The sequence below is a fragment of the Moschus berezovskii genome, chromosome X, assembly GCF_049115385.1.
Source record: "Moschus berezovskii isolate FMDL1 chromosome X, NW_MosBer_1.0, whole genome shotgun sequence".
Taxonomy (NCBI): domain Eukaryota; kingdom Metazoa; phylum Chordata; class Mammalia; order Artiodactyla; family Moschidae; genus Moschus; species Moschus berezovskii.
Genome location: NC_142488.1, coordinates 54,989,117 through 55,009,498, shown reverse-complemented (window position 1 = coordinate 55,009,498; position 20,382 = coordinate 54,989,117). Strand labels below are relative to the sequence as shown.

Genomic DNA, 20,382 nt, shown 5'->3' with positions numbered 1-20,382 from the left:
GAGCCTGGTAGGCTGCAGTCCGTGGGGTCGCTAAGGGTCAGACACAACTGAGCGACTTCACTTTCACTTTTCACTTTCACACATTGGAGAAGGAAATGGCAACCCACTCCAGTGTTCTTGCCTGGAGAATCCCAGGGATGGGGGAGCCTGGTGGGCTTCCATCTATGGGGTCACACAGAGTCGGATACGACTGAAGTGACTAAGCAGCAGTAGCAGCAGGAAGGTAATTACGGTTAAATGAGATCATGAGGGTGAAACCCTCAAGATGGCATTAGTACCCGTATAAGACACCAGAGCGACTTCCCTGGCAGTCCAGCAGTTAAGACTCTGCACTTCCATTGCAGGGGCTACGGGTTCAGTACCTGGTCAGGGAACTTTTTAAAAAAGAAGAAGATACCAGAAAGTCTATTCTTTCTCTCTGCTATGTGAGGACCTGGCAAGAAGGTGGCCACCTGCAAGCCAGGAAGAGAGATGTTATGGTTGAACCCAACCATACTAGCACTCTGATCTTGGACTTCTGGCCTCCAGAATGGTAAGAAAATGAATTACTGTTTCAGCTACCCTGTCTATAGTACTATATTACGGTGGCCTGAACTGGCTAAGACACCTCAGGCTTTCACTTTTGAGACCCTGTGTTTTATGTCAGAGTCCTTGTACTTGCACCGTCTACTTCTGTCAACACCAGCAGTCCCTAGTCAGTGGCCCTCCCATTCCTGCCCCTGATCTGCAGGCACTGAGCCAGAGGGCTATCTGGAGGCTGGCGGCAAAGACACTTAGCCTACTACACTGCACCATCTGCACTCCAGGCTGCCAGCCAGGATGTGGAGTTGGACTTTGGAGAAGCAGGTGAATGGGGTGGCCCCTGGGAATCTTGGGGCCCTGGTACTGGCAGCAAGGCTGAGAGTTCCCAGCTGGGCCTGGCAACCTGCTTCCCTGCTATGTGGCTGGCCCAGTGTGCTTTCATCCATTTTCCCGCCCTCTTCCTTCTTTCCTCTTTCAAAGACAAGCAGAGGGCAGCAGAGGGACATAGAAAGCCCCTGCTCTAACACACAGTAGACTGCCAGCAGGTCTGCAGGAGTGGGCAGCCGTTCAGCTCAGCTCCCTAGGGGCAGCTCCAGGAGTCAGTTCAGCCAGGGCCATTGGGGTGGGGCAGGACAGGGAGCAGCCAGGAAAGAGCACTGCTATTGAGGTTTGCTAAAAGATGACACCACCCTTATGGCAGAAAGTGAAGAGGAACTCAAAGGCCTCTTGATGAAAGTGAAAGAGGAGAGTGAAAAGTTTGGCTTGAAGCTCAACATTCAGAAAACGGCATCTGGTCCCATCACTTCATGGGAAATAGATGGGGAAACAGTGGAAACAGTGTCAGACTTTATTTTTTTGGGCTCCAAAATCACTGCAGATGCTGATTGCAGCCAGGAAATTAAAAGATGCTTACTCCTTGGAAGGAAAGTTATGACCAACCTAGATAGCATATTAAAAAGCAGAGACATTACTTTGCCAACCAAGGTCCGTCTAGTCAAGGCTATGGTTTTTCCCGTGGTCATGTATGGATGTGCGAGTTGGACTGAGAAGAAAGCTGATCACCGAAGAATGGATGCTTTTGAACTGTGGTGCTGGAGAAGACTCTTGAGAGTCCCTTGGACTGCAAGGAGATCCAACCAGTCCATTCTAAAGGAGATCAATCCTGGGTGTTCATTGGAAGGACTGATGCTAAAGCTGAAATTCCAATACTTTGGCCACCTCATGAGACGAGCTGACTCACTGGAAAAGACTCTGATGCTGGGAGGGATTGGGGGTGGGAGGAGACAGGGACGACAGAGAATGAGATGGCTGGATGGCATCACTGACTCGATGGACATGAGTTTGAGTGAACTCCGGGAGTTGGTGATGGACAGGGAGGCCTGGCGTGCTGTGATTCATGGGGTTGCAAAGAGTCGGACACGATTGAGCGACTGAACTGAACTGAACTGAAAAGAATTCCAAGGGCCACTGGCACCCTGGAGACCTTGAAGAGGACTTTGTAGGAAGACAGAAGGCGTCCCTGTGGAGGAGGCTGGAGGGAGGTTATAGTATTTTGGACATTCTAGTTTATATATATATTTACATATATAATACACATATAGACATATATTTGGTTGTGATAAATAAAGTGGATTATGCTTTATGCAGTGCTTAGAACAGAGCTTGACACATAGTAGGCTTAAGTGTCTTTCTTGTAGAAAGGGAATGATGCCTGCTGTTCCAAGTAAACAATGAATGTTGCCGGGCCTCAAGCCAGCAGCCACTGCAGATGCCTCCCAACTATGCACCCTAGGGGCATTTAGGAGAAATACTCTAGGTAGTTAAGAATACTGGCCCTAGGTAGTTAAGATGCATACCTGAGAAAAGATTTCAATGAGCCCAGATTCTTGCATCCTCCCATACAAAGAAAAGTGCTAAAATCATTAACTTGAGAAGGCTGTTTTTTGTGATTAGCGGTAATATTTTGATGTTTGACTACATGGGGTTTTTTTCAGCAAAAATTCCTGTATATCCAGAGTCCTCCCTTTCCTATTTGGAGCAGCTCCTCAGAGCTATCTGAGCAGCTGTCTCCTGGGCTATTGTCCTCAGTCAAGTCCTGAAATATAATATAACTCAACAACTTTTAGGTTGTGCACTTTTATTCAGTCATCTTTTTAAAAACCAGTCTCCCTAACCTCATCTCAAAACCCTGCATGATCTGGCCTGGCCTTCCCCTCTTCCTGTCTCACTCACTCTCGGATTCCAAGCCACATGGGCCTTCTTCCAGTTCCTCAAGAAAGCCAGCTTTGCTTATCCTTGAATTTGCAAGGATGGAGCTCCACATCTGCAAAGCAGAATTGGAGAGTGAATGTGAGCTAGTAAGGCATCGAATAATGGAAGGAGTTAGTTGAGTTGACTTCCCAATACTTAACAGATTTGGGGGATGTGGCTAAAGCAGTTTAAAGCAGTGCTCAGGGAAAAATCTATAGCTCTAAATGTGTATAGATGTAAAAACTTGAAAATCAAGTACCTCAGCTTCCATCAAGAGTCTGGAAAAGGAACAGCAAATTGAACCCTGAGAAAGTGGAAGGAAGGAAATTATAAAGAGAGGAGAAACTGGGGAAATGGAAAATATACAACAGAGAAAATTAATGTCAAAAATTGGTTCTTTGAACAGATTAATAAACTATTAGTAAATTCTGTTTTCTCAGTAAGACAAAAACATAAAATACCAATATCAGGACTGAAAAGGGAGTGCTATTATCAATCCTACAGACATTAAAAGGTTAATAAGATTTTTAATACATAGAACATTAGTTTCAGTGAAGCTCAAATGTCGATCATTTCCCCAGTTCTAGGGCTTCTGTGTTCATATGGACACTCTGTATCCATGAGGACAGCAGAACTCAAGAACTTTTCTAATGCCTCCTTCACTCATGAAAATAGAAAAGCACAGTATTTTTTTTTTTTAAAGCTGGGGCTCAAGTGAAAGCAACTGTTTAAAATGTAATGTTTTTTTTATGTAATGGTTTGAAATGGAATTGAACACAGCAGAATAGAACAGAGTGTAATAGAACAGAAGCCAGACTTTGTGCCAGGCACTGGGTCTAATTATTGTAGTAGATATTCATTAATTGAACAAATATTATAGAACATCTACTACCTGTTTGGGACACAGTGGGGAACAAAACAAAAATTTCTACACTTATGAAGCTTACATTCTAATCAGGGAGACAGATACTCAGTTCAGTTCAGTTCAGTCGCTCAGTCGTGTCCAACTCTCCGCGACCCCATGAATCACAGCACGCCAGGCCTCCCTGTCCATCACCAAATCCCAGAGTTCACTCAAACTCATGTCCACAGAGTCGGTGATGCCATCCAGCCATCTCACTCTTGGTCGTCCCCTTCTCCTCCCACCCCCAACCTTTCCCAGCATCAGAGTCTTTTCCAGTGAGTCAACTCGTCGCATGAGGTGGCCAAAGTATTGCAGTTTCAGCTTTAGCATCAGTCCTTCCAATGAACACCCAGGATCGATCTCCCTTAGAATGGACTGGTTGGATCTCTTGGCGGTACAAGGGACTCTCAAGAGCCTTCTCCAGCACCACAGTTCAAAAGCATCAATTCTTTGGCGATCAGCTTTCTTCACAGTCCAACTCTCACATCCATACATGACCACGGGAAAAACCATAGCCTTGAATAGACGGACCTTGGTTGGCAAAGTAATGTCTCTGCTTTTCAATATATTATCAAGGTTGGTCATAACTTTCCTTCCAAGGAGTAGGCGTCTTTTAATTTCATGGCTGCAATCAGCATCTGCAGTGATTTTGGAGCCCAAAAAAATAAAGTCTGACACTGTTTCCACTGTTTTTCCATCTATTTCCCATGAAGTGATGGGAACAGATGCCATGATCTTTGTTTTCTGAATGTTGAGCTTCAAGCCAAACTTTTCACTCTCCTCTTTCACTTTCAACAAGAGGCTTTTGAGTTCCTCTTCACTTTCTGCCATAAGGGTGGTGTCACCTGCATATCTGAGGTTATTGATATTTCTCCCAGCAATCTGCATGTGCAAAAGGCCCCGAGGCTAAAGGTTCAAGGATGGCCCTTATGAGGAACAGGTAAAAGGAAAATGTGGCTTGGAATCCAAGAGCAATGAATGAGGGGACTTCCCTGATGGTCCAGTGCTTGAGGATTTGCCTTACAATGCGGGAACACAGGTTCAATTCTTGATGGGGGAACTAAGATCCCACATGCCAGCAGGGCAACTACACCCAGGCGCCTCAACTATAGAGCCCATGTACTCTGGAGCCCATGAGCCACAATGAAGGATCCCAAATGCCACAACTAAGAACTGATACAGTGAAAATAAATAAATAAATAGGTTGAAAAAATTGAGGGTCACAGTACAGAGAGTCTGGATTTTAACAAGATGACCACAACATCATCATCATCAACTCTTATAGCACTTGCTGTCAGGCATTGTTGTAAGATTTTTTTTTTTTTTTGGCCACACTGCCCAGCTTGTGGGATATTAGTTCCCCAACCAGGAACCAAACCCAGGCCCCTGGCAGTGAGAGCACCAAGTCCTAACCACTGGACCACCAGAGAACTCCTCCAACTTTTTTTTTAAGCTGTTCACAACAGTTCTATAAAACACATAAAAAAATCATACCCATTTTCCAGAAGTGGAAACCAAACTATCTCTGCCCAGAGAGTAAGTAAATATCAGCCCGGCTCCACAATATTTTTTTTAACCACCATACTCTATAATTTATGGTGCATAGACATCTTATAATCCTGCAGCAGAAGTAATGTAAATATACAAATTACTAAAGAACTCGAATCAAGAGAAAGATCTGGTGGGAGGTGTGCTGAAGGCAGGAAATGAGTGGTGGGGCAGTGTGCCCTCCCCCTAGGTGTCAGTGCTGATCTGTAGGCACACGTGCCCAGAAACATCACTGCATTTGAGATGCTCCCTTCTTGTCCTGTCCTCTGTGATTAACTATGGAGTCATAAAGGAAGGGACTGAGTTTTAAATTGGCCAATAAAGGGCTTGTACTCATGGAAGTGGGCCTCCTCTGTGTCTTATTATTTCTTATAAAAGAGATGAATTCCAGCTCTGGGAAAACAAGGGAAAGTTTGGTTTTTGTTCTCAACTCTCCTATCTTCACCTCTATCCCTCTGGAAGGAGGAAAAGAATAAAAAAACAGTGGCGGGTGGTCATGGCAGACACATGGACTCTTGTGAATCCACATATGAGCGATAAGTACTGAAGATTCCTCCCAGGACTTTCCCCTTGGAATGGGGGTAGAAGGAGGTATAGTCACTGGGGAGGTGAAGGGAAGTAGGGAGAAGGAAACACGGGTGTGACCAGTGGCAGTGTGGTCTCTTTTGACTCTTTTTTTTTCTTTTTTTAGTCATGGAGGGACAATAGTTGGACCCCTTCCCTGTGTCTTATCCATAGACTTGACCACATTGTGAATTGTGATGACAGTAAAGAGACTCAAAGACACCACTACGTTTTATTCCAAGATCCTGGGCATGGAGGTCATGACTTTTGAGGTAACAACTTCCCCAAATGCCAAACTGCAGCTGGGGTAAAATTTGATTATACTATTTTAAAAAGTAACCTAAAACTCCAAAACACACACACACACAATTTAAAAATTTAAAAAGGACCAGTGGAAGAGATTCCAAACTCTGAATAGTGGGACTTCACTATTCAGTGAAGAAAAAGGAAGGGAGGAAATAACCACAGAATAATGTGAGAGAACTTTCCAGTCCTTATATGGAAAGAGTTAACTGAGTATCCAGCATGTTTACACCTAGATATGTTCCTAAGAAATTATAGAACATCAAAATAAATATAAAGCTCTTAGAAGTTTTCAGAGAGGTTAAAAAGTAGTTCAACTACAAAGGAAAAGGAAACATGCAGAGTTCAGATTTCCCTAGAGTCAGAGACCAGAAGACAACAGAACAACTTCAAGATTCTGAGGGAAAACATTTCAATCTAGAATTCTATGACCAGACAAATTATTAATCAAGGTGGGTGTAGAATAAAACATTCTTAGACATATTAATAAAAAGACTCAGAAACTTGGCCTACTTTCTTTCAAAATTACTTGAGAATATGTTATCAAAATGAGTGATTAATCCAGGAATAAGACATCAAAGTCAGGAAACAGTGGATCCTAAGAGGAAGATCCAGAAAGATACCTAGAACATAATCAGTCCAGTTTGGGTCAGGAGAAGGAATGTCCCCAAGAAAAACAGATTCAAGGTAAAAAGGTTTCCAGAGATTGAATACAATCCTTGAGAATTTGGAACAACTCCCAATGTGGGAAATGCAGAGACACTGATTGCCTTCAACGGAAAGGGCCCATGAATGGCAAACAGGGTAAAAAAAATGTAAAATTAACATGGAATGTGTGCTCTGTGCTGTGTGCTTGGTCTCTCAGTTGTGTCCAACTCTACGACCCTATGGACTGTAGCCTACCAGGCCCCTCTGCCCATAGAATTCTCCAGGCAAGAATATTGGAATAGGGTGCCATTTCCTACTCCAGGAGATCTTCCCAACTCAGGGATCAGGCCCAAGTCTCTTGCATCTCCTTCATTGCCAGATGGATTCTTTACTACTAGCACCACCTGGGAAGCTCCAACATCGAATGTCAAGCATAAAAATAGAATTATGCAGTATCAGACTGAATACATACACAGCAAGATGGACGGGTCTTAAAAAGATCATGCTGAATGAAAAATGGCGAAGCCAAACCACAGATAAAACAATAATACACCTTTACAATAACTTATGAAAACCAAAGAATGAACATCAAACACATTATAATCATTGCCTATGTTGGGGACAGGAATGAAGACTGGAGATAAAGAGATTAAATATACAAATAAAACTAGAGAAGGGCCTTGCATGCATCAACAATAATAGGCATATGAAGCCTCAGCCCTTGGTATCTGGACGCACTGCAGTGAAATTTCAGTACATCTAGGATCAAGAAAAGTCTTAAAAGCTACAAGAGTAGAGGGTGGATGCATCATATATAAAAGAAATGAAAAACAGATTAACATCAGACATCTTATCAGCAATACCAAATTCAGGAAGACAATGAAGCCACATATAAAAGGCTATGGGAAAATAACCTACAACCTCAAGTTCTATACTCAGCTGAACTATCATCCAAGTGAAATAAGTCATTTTCTGATAGAATGAATGTAGTAGCTATAAAAGTGATTTTTTTTTAATGGCAGAAGTCTCATCCTCTTGCTCAACCAGAACACATGCATACAGATTATTTTCTGTGTGGTGTCTATGGAGTGGGGGAAATAGCTTTATGAAAAATTAAAATATTTTGCCATTAAATACATAAATAAATAAAAATGGCAGAAGTTGACAGGCACAGGAGAAAGAGGCAAGATGAAGAAGATAGTTGGGTCAATGAGATACTATGTTCATCCATCAAAACATTAAGGTGCAAGTGGGTTATTTTTAAATTGTAAAGGAATCAAAAGAGGAGCTAAAACCGATGACAGAATTCTATTGGGAGGGGTAGTATTGTGGATGAGCTAAATTCTCATTTATCATAGCAGGAAAAGGATAGAAAATGTCTGAAGTTGCCAAATCAAGAAATAGTGGCATGTCAGTTAGGGACTGCGTTTGGAGGCACGTGGGAGAAAACTTAACTGGGTTAAGCTAAGTGGGCTAAGTAAAATAGAGTTTTCTCTTTCTCTCATTCAACAATCAGTCTAGAGGTAGGCAGGCAGGGTGTGGGCAGTGGCTGAAAGGAGGAAATGAGTAGGCAAAAAGCGTCAGCTCAGTGGGGTGGGAAGGTTTTTAGAAGCATGGCTCATAGCCTCTGCTAACATTTCACTGTCCAGCCTTCCATGGCTGCCCAGCAAGGAATGCTGGGAAATGCAGGTTTTTAAAGCTGGATACACAATAGATCCCACTGAAACTTGGGTTGTGTTTAAAAGAAAAAGGGGAGAAATGTATATTAACCAGGCAGATTATAGTCTCTGCCATGGATAGTATCAACATATTATTTGGAGGTATGGAAATAATTTCCAGAAGAAACACATACAAACATTGAAAGCATTTGCCTCTAGGGAACAAGATAAGAGTGGGGCACCAAGCGGCTATTTTTCATCAAAGCCTTGTTCTATTTTTTTTTTAACCTTGTTGGGGTAGATAGGGGGCTGTGCCTCACACTCACCTTGGAGGTTTAGTTCCAGGTTGTTTCCTCCCTCCAAACAGGGAGACCAGAAATCACTGTGTTTTGGAGACCAGAAATTTAAACTCCACAAGGTGGGAAAGGAATCTGCACCCAAAGCCACTCACCTGGTCCCCGGCTCCCTGGATATATGCCTGATCACAAAGATGCATTTGGAGGAAATGGTCCAGTGCCTCAAGGTGAGTCAGACTTCCATCTTCTTTTGAGAAAGCTGCTACAGATGCAATGAAAACAGAAGCATGACTCAAACTTCAGACATAACAAGTTTCATCACATCTAGATAAGGTTTGCACACCATTGTTTACTCATTATCATGGACATAATTTTCCCCATAAACAAATGTATTTTAAAAGAAAACTTTACATCACCCTTGTGAAAAACAGTATACCTAAACATTATTTATAGAAATACATTTGTGTAAAAAGAAAATGTTCAACCAAGTAAGTGGAAACCCATCATATCTTGGCATAAAGGGGAGTCAATTATAAAAACAAACAGCTGTAAAAGCATCGCAGTGTCATTAGATTCTAGCCACTTCTGCTTCCACCAGTCTCTGGGCTTGACAAAGTTAGGTTGGTTAGAGAGGTATCAAGGACTTCGCATCCACCAGACACTTTCTTCTTGGTATAATCAGAAGGATTGAAAGAGGACTGAACAGGGAATAATTTCTGACTCACTGTAATTTTTTTTTTACTCACTGTAATTTAATTTAGTGCCCTTGTAATACTTAAGATGATTTCATGTGAAGGGGACATTGGTTCTCCTTTTGGGGAACACAGATTGAGGTATTAAATCTATTTTGTGCAAACTGACCTGGACTCTTTTGGAAAATATCAGTGAAAATGTCTGGCTTGGAAGTAAAGTGGGTAAAGCATAGTGGGGGAGTTAAGGATATGGACTTTGACCCAGACTTGCCTGGGTTTGAATTCTGACTCTACCACTTACTAGGCACATTGCTGCTGCTACTGCTAAGTCACTTCAGTCGTGTCCGACTCTGTGTGACCCCATAGACGGAAGCCCACCAGGCTCCCCCATCCCTGGGATTCTCCAGGCAAGAACACTGGAGTGGGTTGCCATTTCCTTCTCCAATGTGTGAAAGTAAAAAGTGAAAGTGAAGTCGCTCAGTCGTGTCCGACCCTTAGCGACCCCATGGACTGCAGCCTACCAGGCTCCTCCATCCATGGGATTTTCTAGGCAATAATACTGTAGTGGCTTGCCATTGCCTTCTCCGACTAGGCACATTATCATCCCCATTTGATGGATGAGGAAACTAAGGTGCTGAGCAGTTAGGTACTCTGCTTGAGGTCATACAGCTGTTAAGTAGCTGGAACAGAGTGAGGGAGAGGATAATGGTAGGAGATGAACTGTGAAAGATACAGGGGTCTTCTAGGCCACGGTAAAGAATGAAATTTTGGTCTCAAACATGGACTGTGAATGAATGATTTTTGTTCTCTCCTCCCACTTCAGGCTTGTGATATCACGTCCAGTCCCCAGAACAGGGGCAAAAGGGCCCATTATGTCCATCTACCTTCGAGATCCTGATGGAAACCTGACTGAGGTGTCCCAACTATATCTCCTCATGATGGAGGTTCGGTTCAGTTCAGTTCAGTTGCTCAGTCGTGTCCAACTCTCCGCGACCCCATGAATCACAGCACGCCAGGCCTCCCTGTCCATCACCAACTCCTGGAGTTCACTCAAACTCATATCCACAGAGTCGGTGATGCCATCCAGCCATCTCATTCTCGGTCGTCCCCTTCTCCTCCCGCCCCCAACCTTTCCCAGCATCAGAGTCTTTTCCAGTGAGTCAACTCGTCGCATGAGGTGGCCAAAGTATTGCAGTTTCAGCTTTAGCATCGGTCCTTCCAATGAACATCCAGGATTGATCTCCCTTAGAATGGACTGGTTGGATCTCCTTGCAGTCCAAGGGACTCTCAAGAGTCTTCTCCATTACCGCAGTTCAAAAGCATCAATTCTTCAGCGATCAGCTTTCTTCACAGTCCAACTCTCACATCCATTCATGACCACAGGAAAAACCATAGCCTTGACTAGACGGACCTTTGGAGGTTGCTGCTGCTGCTGCTGCTAAGTCACTTCAGTCGTGTCCAACTCTGTGTGACCCCATAGACAGAAGCCCACCAGGCTCCCCCGTCCCTGGGATTCTCCAGGCAAGAACACTGGAGTGGGTTGCCATTTCCTTCTCCAATGTGTGAAAGTGAAAAGTGAAAGTGAAGTCGCTCAGTTGTGTCCGACCCTTAGCGACCCCACGGACTGCAGCCAACCAGGCTCCTCCATCCATGGGATTTTCTAGGCAAGAGTACTGGAGTGGCTTGCCATTGCCTTCTCCGACTTTGGAGGTTAGTGCTCTGCCATTCTATCCCCTGCCACGTCACCCCCTCCCTTCCTTCCTGCAAACCCTCACCCAGGCCCAGAAACCTGTAAAGACTGAGGACTCGGGTACTTTATGCATTTTGCTGGATGATGTGAGGTGGGTTTGGGACCAACATGTCTGAGAGTCCCCTATCCAAGCTGCCCCAATAAATAACTTTCAATTAACATGAGCTCTTTATTATTACTGTCTCAGTATTATATATGGCTGTTTTTCTAGAACATAAGGTCTCTGAGCTATTTGTGTGTCAGTGACCAGGGGGTATGACATCCCTGAGGACCAAATTCAGGGTCATCACCTTGGGATTCAAGGCCCCTGATAGATTTCTCCTTGTCAAAGAGCTTATCCTTTTCATCTTTTTTGACTCAGCTCACTCCTGCCAAGTGCTGCCTGCTGTTTATTCCACCCAACTGGTTTGACTGAACTCCAAGATCTCTGCGATTCCCACTGGGCCTTCAAGGGCCAGCCCAGATAATACTACCTACTCCTGGAGCACCTCAGCTGGTTTCAGCCCTGCGGAATGTGGCACTTTCTATGTTTGGATCTGGTAGGTTCAGACTCATCTCAACTGAGGCTCTGCTCCTGACAAGAGGAGTCAGATGGGACAAGAACAAATTTTCTCTGTTTCTGTCCTCTTCCCCCACCATTTACTGATTCAGTCAATCAATAAACATACATTGAGCACCTACTGTGTGCTTGGGCCTGTTCCAGGCATTGGAAAGACAGTGTTGAACAGAAGAGATAAGCTTATCTATGTTTGTGGAGCTGTCATTCTGGTGGGAGAGACAGAAAAGAAATAAAATTAGGTAAGGAAAACATCAAGTGTGTTAGAGGATGATAGGTGCTTTGGAAAAATGGCAACAGATTAAAAAAAACTGAAGCATTTTCCAATATGTAATAGGATGGTCAGGGAAACCTCACTGAGAAAAAGACATTTTAGCCCAGACATGAAAAGATGAGGGAGGGAGCTGTGCCAATAGCTACAGGAAGAACATAGCAGGCAGAGAGGATAGCCAGTGCAAAGGCCCTAATACATGCAGAGGCCTGGTGTCTGTGAGGAGCAGCGAGGAGCCTAGTACAGAGGAGCGGAGTGAGTGGGGGGAGTGACAGGAGGTGAGGCGGGAGAGGTTGGGGGGACAGATGGTGCGGGGCCTCATGGGCCATGGAGAGGACTCTGGGTTTTACTCTGAGTGACAGGGGCGCCACAGGAGGGTCATGAGCAGAGGAGAGCTGTGATCTGACTTAGGATTTAACAAGCTCCCTTTGGATCCTTTGAGGAAAATAGACTGCAAAGTTAAGGGTAGAAGCTGGGGGACCCTGAGGAGGAGGTTACTGCAGTGGTTCAGATGAGTAACACTGGTGCTGGTGGGAGAAGGGGTAAAAAGTGGTTCGATTCTGGAGACACTCTCAAGACAGAGACCGGATGAGTTCACCAAGAGAGAAAATGTCAACGAGAAGAGCCCCAAGGACATTTAGAGTTCTGAAACAAGAGGAGGAACCAGTGAATGAGGCAGGCAAAGAGGAAAGGGGAGAGTACAGGTCCCTAGGCAAATAAAAGATGGATGGAGGAGTACATATGAGACTCTCTTTAAGGTGAGGGAGCCCCTAGTCTTGTGGACTCTGGGCTCTTAAACAGTCTCCAGGTGGTAGTTTAGCCATGCTCTATGAGTAAACTCCCAGGGAGCCCCCAAAATGCTGGGGATAAAGGATGGTTAAGGATGTGAGTTTTAGCACATGAAAGGCTTTGCCAAAAGCTGTAGCAGGTTTCCTGCCTATTTTTTACAAAAATAACTTGCCTGGGACCCAGATGCTATGTGCCAAGAGATAGATGATTTACGGAAGGAAGGAAGGAACAAAGGAAGGACGGAAAGAAAGGAATAATGGAAGGGAAGAAAGAAGGAAGGAAGGGCAGTAAATGGATAGATGAATAAAAGGTGGATAGATGGATGGATAAATGGGTGGGTAGGTGGAAGGATGGTAGACTGATATCCCCTGCCCCAGGAAAAACTCTTCCACATGTGTGTGCACAGAGACATATGAGTTGGTAAGTTGCAGATTTGCTGTAATAAAGAAAAGACTGTAGACAACCCAGATGTCCATCAGCAGATGAATGGTTAACCAAAATATGGTATGTCAATTCCATGGAATACTACTTGGCAATAAAAGGGAATGAACTTGTGAGGTCATCGTTACTTGATACCAAAACCAGACAAAGACATAGCAAGAAAAAACAACTATAGAACAATATCACTTATGAATATAGATGCAAAAATCTTCAACAGAATACTAGTAAATAGAATGCAGTAACATACAAAAGGATTATACACCATAACCAAGTAGGATTTATCCTTGGAATGTCAGATTAGTTCAACATGTGAAAATCAATTAATGTAATATACCATATTAATAGAATAAAAGACAAAATCCACAGGATCTTAATAGATACAGAAAAAGCATTTGACAAAATTCAACACCCTTTCATGATAAAACACTCAACAATGGCTGATTCACAATGATGTACAGCAGAAACCAACACAACATTTAAAGCAATTATTGTCCAATTACAAATAAATTAAAACAAAAACACAAAACACTCAAAAAACTAGGAATAGAAGAGAACTTCCTCAACCTGATAAAGGGCATCTACAAAAAATCTACAGCTAACATCATATTTAATGGTGAAAGACTGAATACTTTTTCCTGAAGATGAGGAATAAAACAAGTATATCCCCTCTCAGCACTTTAATATTGTACTGGAGGTTCTAGTCCGGATAATTAGGCAAGAAAAAGAAATTAAAGACATCCATATTGAAAAGAAAGAATTATACAATCTCTATTTGCAGATAATATGATCTTGTACACAGAAAATCTTAAGGAATCCACAACAAAGCCACTACAACAAAGCTCTGCAAGGTTGTAAGACACAAGATCATAGAAAACTTGATTGTATCTCTATACACTATGGCAACCCACTCCAGTACTCTTGCCTGGAAAATCCCATGGACGGAGGAGCCTGAGGGGCTGCAGTCCAAGGGGTCGCTAGGAGTCGGACACGACTGAAGCGACTTAGCAGCAGCAGCAACAGCAGCAAAGAAAAACCCACAAGTGAAATTAATAAAACAATTTAATTTACAACAGCATCAGAAAAAGAAAATACTTAGTAATAAACTTAACAAAAGATGGGCAAGATTTATACATTGAAAACTATAAAACATTGTTGAAAGAAATTAAGAACACCTAAATAAAAACACATCACATGTTTATGAATTACAAACTTCATAGCATTAAGATAGCAATACTCCCCAAATTGATCTACAAATTTAGTGCAATTCCTATCAGAATCCCAGCTTACTTCTTTGCAGAAATTGACAGACTGACCCTAAAATTCAAGTGGAAATGTTGGGGATCCAGAATAGCTACAAAACTATTGAAAAAGAAACACAGAGCTGGAATACTTGCAAGTCCCAATTTAAAAACTTACTACATAATATGGCAATCGAGACTGTGTGGTATTGGCATAAAGATAAATATACAAATCAATGGAATAGAATTGAGAGTCCAGAAATAAATTTATGCACCATGGGCGATTGATTTTGACAAGTGTGCCAAGACGTTTCAATGGGGGAAGGAATAGTCTTTTCAACAAATGGTGCTGGGACAGCTGGATATACACATGGAAAGAATTAAACTTGACCCCTACTTCACATTAAAGTAACTCGAAATGTATCAAAGACTTAAATATTAAGCACTAAAACTATAAAACTTTTAGAAGAAAACCTAGGCATAAATCTTCACAACCTTGGATTAGGCAACAGTTTCCTAGATATGACACCTAAAGCATAGCAACCAAAGAGAAAAATAAATAAACTGGACTTCTTCAAAGCTAAAAACTTTTGGGAATTGCCTGCTTGCCCAGTGGTTAGGACCCCATGTTCTCACTGCCAAGGTCCTGGGTTCAACCTCTGGTCAGAGAATTAAGATTCCAAAAGCTGCATGATGCATCCAAGAAAAAAAAGGCTAAAGCTTTTGTGCTTCAAAGGACACTCTCAAGAAAGTGAAAAGATAAACCACAAATAAGAGGAAAATATGTGCAATCACATATCTGATAAGGGTCTAGCATACAGAACAAAGAATTCTTAATACTCAAAAATAAAAAGACGACCCAATTAAAATGGGCAAAGGATTTGAACAGACATTTCTATAAAGAATAAATACAAATGGCCAACCAGAAATTCCCTGGAGGTCCAGTGGTTAGAATTCAGTGCTTTCACTGCTGGGGCCTGGGTTCAATCCCTGGTCAGGGAACTAAGATACTGCAGGCTTCATGGTATGGCTAAAAAAAAAAGGCCAACAAACACATGAAAAGATGCTCAATATCATTAGCCATCAGGGAAATACAAATCAAAAGTACAATGAGATACCATATCACATTTACTGGGATCAAAAATGAGCACAGTAACAAGTGCTAGAGAGGATGTATAACCTTCATATAGCTACTGTGTAGAATACCTTTGAGGTTCCTCAAAAAGCTGAAAAGAGAATTACCACAGGACCTTGAGATTCCATTCCTAGATAGACACCCAAGAGAATTGAAAATATATATACACATAAAAATTTTCACATGAATGTTCATAGTAGCATTATTCACGACAGCCAAAACTGTTCACTAATTGGATGAACAGATAGCAGAATGAAGTTTTCATGTGATAGAAAGTTATTCAGCCCTAAAAAGGAATTAAGTACTGATCCATGCTACAACATGCTGCTGCTGCTGCTGCTAAGTCGCTTCAGTCGTGTCCGACTCTGTGCGACCCCATAGACGGCAGCCCACCAGGCTCCGCCGTCCCTGGGATTCTCCAGGCAAGAGTGGGGTGCTGTGCCATTGCCTTCTCCGCTACAACATGAATGAACCTTGAAAACTTTATGTGAAGTAAAAGAAGCCAGTCACAAAAGCCCACATGTTGTATGATTCCATTTATATGAAATGTCCATAACAGGCAAATCCATAGAGATATATAGTAGATTAGTGGTTGCCAGGGGCTGTGGCGAGGGGGAAATGGCTACTAACGAGCACAGGGTTTCTTTATGGGATGATGAAAATGTTCTGGAATCAGAAAGTGGTAACAGTTGTACAACCTTGGGAATTTACTTACTACTGAAATGTATACTTTAAAGGGTAAATTTTGTGGTATGCAAATTACATCTCAATAAAAAAAAAGAATGAGCTATACAACAACTTGGATGAATCTCACAGATATTATACTGAGCAAAATAAGCACATCTATATGATTTCATTTCTGTGAAGGTCAAAAACAGGCCAAACTCCCAAGTATCATTTGTTGTTCATGGGTACATATATATGCAGTAATGTAATGTAAAACATCAAAACATTCATGAGAAAGATAAACACCAAATTGAAGGCAGTGGAAGGAGAGGGGGAAATGAAATTAAATTGGTACAAGGCTGTCAACTGTATCTGTAATATATTTCTTTTAAAAAGGATCTGAAGAAAATAAGGCAAAATATTAACATTTGACAAAGGCCAGTGCTTATTATAGTATCTTTTATACTTTTCTCTTAAAAACAAAATAGTGTGGTTTTAAGGCAAACATCTGATTCCTTAGTCGACTCTGGTTGACGCTTCTCCAGGTGCTACTGACACGGAGGGGAGTCAGGCTCGTTCCAGCCCTAGTGGACTCCACAGTCTGGAAGAGACAAGAATAGTCCAAATGCCATGGGCTTGGACCAAGCTCTGGAGCCCCAGAAGATGCCAGGAAGGAGGGAACCAGTCAGGGAAGGCTTCTGGGAAGAGAGAGGAAGAGAGGCCTTTGGGGCTGAGTCTCAAATGGAGGCCTGAGGGAAAGGATGCTTGGCCCAGACACCCACCCCCGCCCCCACCCCCGCCCTCATTGGGCTCCCCCAAAGCCTGGCCTGGCCCTGGCGATTCCCTTATCTGCCCACTCCCAGCTGCCTCCCTGCTGGCTGAACTGTCACCACATACTTCTGGGCTTGTGCCCCCTCCACAGGGATGGGGGAGGGAATGGGGTGAGGCCTGGCCTCAGAGCCTCAGGGTTTTGGTTCTTGATGGAGGCAGAGCCCTGAGGCCCCCACTCCCCATGCTTTACTTCCGTTCTCAACCCTTTCTCCACTCCAGTTATGAAGAAATGGGCTGTGAGTCCAGCAGCCAAACCCTTGTCTGAGACATGCCTCTGAAGAGGGCAGACTTCCCCACCTTACCCCAACACTGCACCTGCTATTTCTAGTAACAGTGAAGAGAGTTACTACTCTCTTTATGATGTGCAGGCAGGCCCTGTGTTGAGTGGTCTCTCAACAACATTTGAGGTGGGGTCTATGATTATACCCATTATCCAAGCAAAGAAACTGAGGCTCACAGGTTGGCCTCCCCAGGAATCAGGCAGCAAATCAGTCAGAGCTGAGACAAGAAAGAACGCAAGGCCTTGGACAAACATTTTCATTTCTTTGCACCTATTCCCAGTCCAGAAGATGGGGGCAATTATATGCACTTACACCTCAAGAATTGGTGAGATCAGGATAAGATGATGCATGGAGAGCATTGAGCACAGTGCCTGGGGTGGCTTGGCAAATAATGCTGCTGTGGTTATTATATTAGTGCTAGGAAAAATACTGGAGAAGGCAATGGCAACCCACTCCAGTACTCTCGCCTGGAAAATCCCATGGACGGAGGAGCATGGAAGGCTGCAGTCCATGGGGCTGCGAAGAGTCGGACAAGACTGAGCGACTTCACTTTCATTTTTCCTTTCATGTATTGGAGGAGGAAATGGCAACCCACTCCAGTGTTCTTGCCTGGAGAATCCCAGGGACGGGGGAGCCTGGTGGGCTGCCGTCTATGGGGTCGCACAGAGTCAGACACGACTGAAGCGACTTAGCAGCAGCAGCAGCAGGAAAAATATTAGTATCAGAATTAGTATTATTATTATTAGCCACTGGAGTCATTGATAGAATTAAAATGAATAATAATTATTAGTTCTAGAATTAGTATGAATATTAATAAAGTACTCATATAGATTAGAATTAGCATTATTATTTATGTTACAGTGTTCTTGCCTGGAGAATCCCACGGACGGGGGAGGCTGGTGGGCTGCCGTCTATGGGGTCGCACAGAGTCGGACACGACTGAAGCGACTTAGCAGCAGCAGCAGCATGCTATGTTATGTTAGTTGCTCAGTCGTGTCCGACTCTGTGCGACCCCATGGACTGTAGCCTACTAGGCTCCCCTGTCCGTGGACTTCTCCAGGCAAGAATACTGAAGTGGGTTAGCAGCAGCAGCAGCAGCATTAGTACTAGAATTAGAAGTAGTGCTGATAAAATAGGGCCAAATACCATCCTTCACACACAGTAGGCACTCAATGAATAAATAAGAATACTTAACATTTATTGAGATTTCAGAATCAAATGAGTTGAAATCACTTAATGAATAAAGTCTCATTGAGTCACTCTAATCACCCTGTGGAGTGGCTGCTAGTACTCCATCTTTTCAGATGAGGAACTGAAGTCTAGAGGTGACAGTAACTGCCCAAGGCCACACTCCAGTCAGTGAGTGGTAAGGGTGGCCCATAAATAAGGGTGGGCTAGCTCAAGAGTGGATGCCCTGAAATCATCACTTGAGTCATAGGGATCTCTGTCCTCTCTCTTACTGACAAGGGCTTGGCACAGCCTGGGGCACAGAGCAGGAGCTCAATAAATAGCCTCCTTTTCTCCTTAAATCTTCCATTTTGCATATGAGGATAGTGAGGCCCAGACAGGTAAGATGAGGATGATAAAATCCCTCTGGGGTGGGCCAGTGAGTGAGCAGAGCCTACTCATCCTTGCCCTCTGCCCTTGGTGTGTCCCGGTCACCTCATCCATAGAATGGGTGGACCAGGGAACTCCCTGGCCCATGGAGTCCCAGGGCCATGGCTGGTTAGTCTTACCCCCTGCCCTACAGGGACTCAAGTTGGACAGATATGTTTACATGTTCATTCAGTGATTTTACATGGGGAAACCACTCAGAATAGGACACGGGTCTGTGTCAGCAATGAGACAGTGGTCGTTGTCACCGCTGTTACTATTTAGGGGAAGGAGAATAGGACAAGAAGGTGGCACAGGGGCCCAGTGGCTCTCTGGAAGCCCCTCTCAGGCCACAGGCCACACGGGTCCACATCAGTCCACACCCCCTCCCACCCCACCCACCCTAGCACCTACCCAGGGCACCTACCCAGGGCATATGCCAGGCTGCAACCTGGGGTCTCATGCCTTTCTCTCAAACTCTCTGTTGCTAAATCTGTGTCTCTATCCTCCCCTTCTCTATATCATCTTTGTCTCCCTTCTCAGTTTCTCCACCTGTATCCTTGGCCTCTGTCACTTTCAGGCTTTGTCTTGCACCTTCTGTCCATCTCTACCTGTCTCCCTTTCTCTTAGCCTCTGTCTGCCCTTCCCTGTCTCTGTGCGTCTCTCACCCCTCTGTCTTTCCTTCCTTCTGTGCCCTCTCTCTGTCTCCTTCCAGCTCTACGTCTCTTTCTGTCTCTTTCTCTATTTATCTGCATCTCGTCATTCCCATCTCTCTACCTCTCTCCCTTCTCTATCCCTCCCTCCTTCCTTTCCCCCACCTTATCCTACTCAAGGACCTGCAGAGGAACCAACCCCTAGTCCCACCTGTTTCCCGCCTCCAAAGCCGCATGGCGGGCAAGAAGTTGAGGCCACTGTCCCTGGGTGCCCCCCCAGCCCCGCCCCCACCCCAGCCCAAGACAGCCTGTTACCACCGCGGAGCCAACAGCCACGCCGGCCTCCATCTGATAAGACTTATCTGCTGCCCCAGGGCAGGCCAGAGCTGGCGTAAGCCCCAGTTGAGCGCTGAGTGAATGTGCCTCTGCTTCCCGCCAGTCTTGGCCTGGTCCCCGGGGTGGGCCTGGGTCCTGAAGATGTCCCACCAACATCTTGATTCAAATTCCCACCAAACCTCTTTGAGCCTCATTCTTGTCACCTGGAAAATGGGTACAGTCACAGCCCTTCTCTCCATTTGGCCAGGAAGACACATACATAAGGGGCCAGCTCTCACCTGGCTAAGCACACAGTAGGGGCTTTACGTTTGTAAAACTCACTGAAAAACCCAGTGGGGTCATGAAACCGTATCTGCTATTTTCATTTTATCTTGCCTTCAGCCCATTTTTGTTTGACTAGACACTGAAGCCCACAGAAGCCCAAGTCAAACAGGGTCCAAGAATCTACAGGGTGGGC

The 20,382-nt window shown here is 44.1% G+C and overlaps 1 protein-coding gene across 1 annotated transcript; it reads left to right on the top strand.

The window, feature by feature from the left end:
* Positions 1 to 819: 819 nt before the first annotated feature.
* GLOD5 (glyoxalase domain containing 5) lies at positions 820 to 19,984 on the top strand. The gene is given in 7 exon segments (XM_055437593.2): positions 820 to 846; positions 5,916 to 5,978; positions 5,980 to 6,060; positions 8,765 to 8,920; positions 10,209 to 10,222; positions 10,224 to 10,329; positions 19,820 to 19,984. Coding segments are annotated over 7 exon segments (612 nt in total).
* Positions 19,985 to 20,382: the final 398 nt, after the last annotated feature.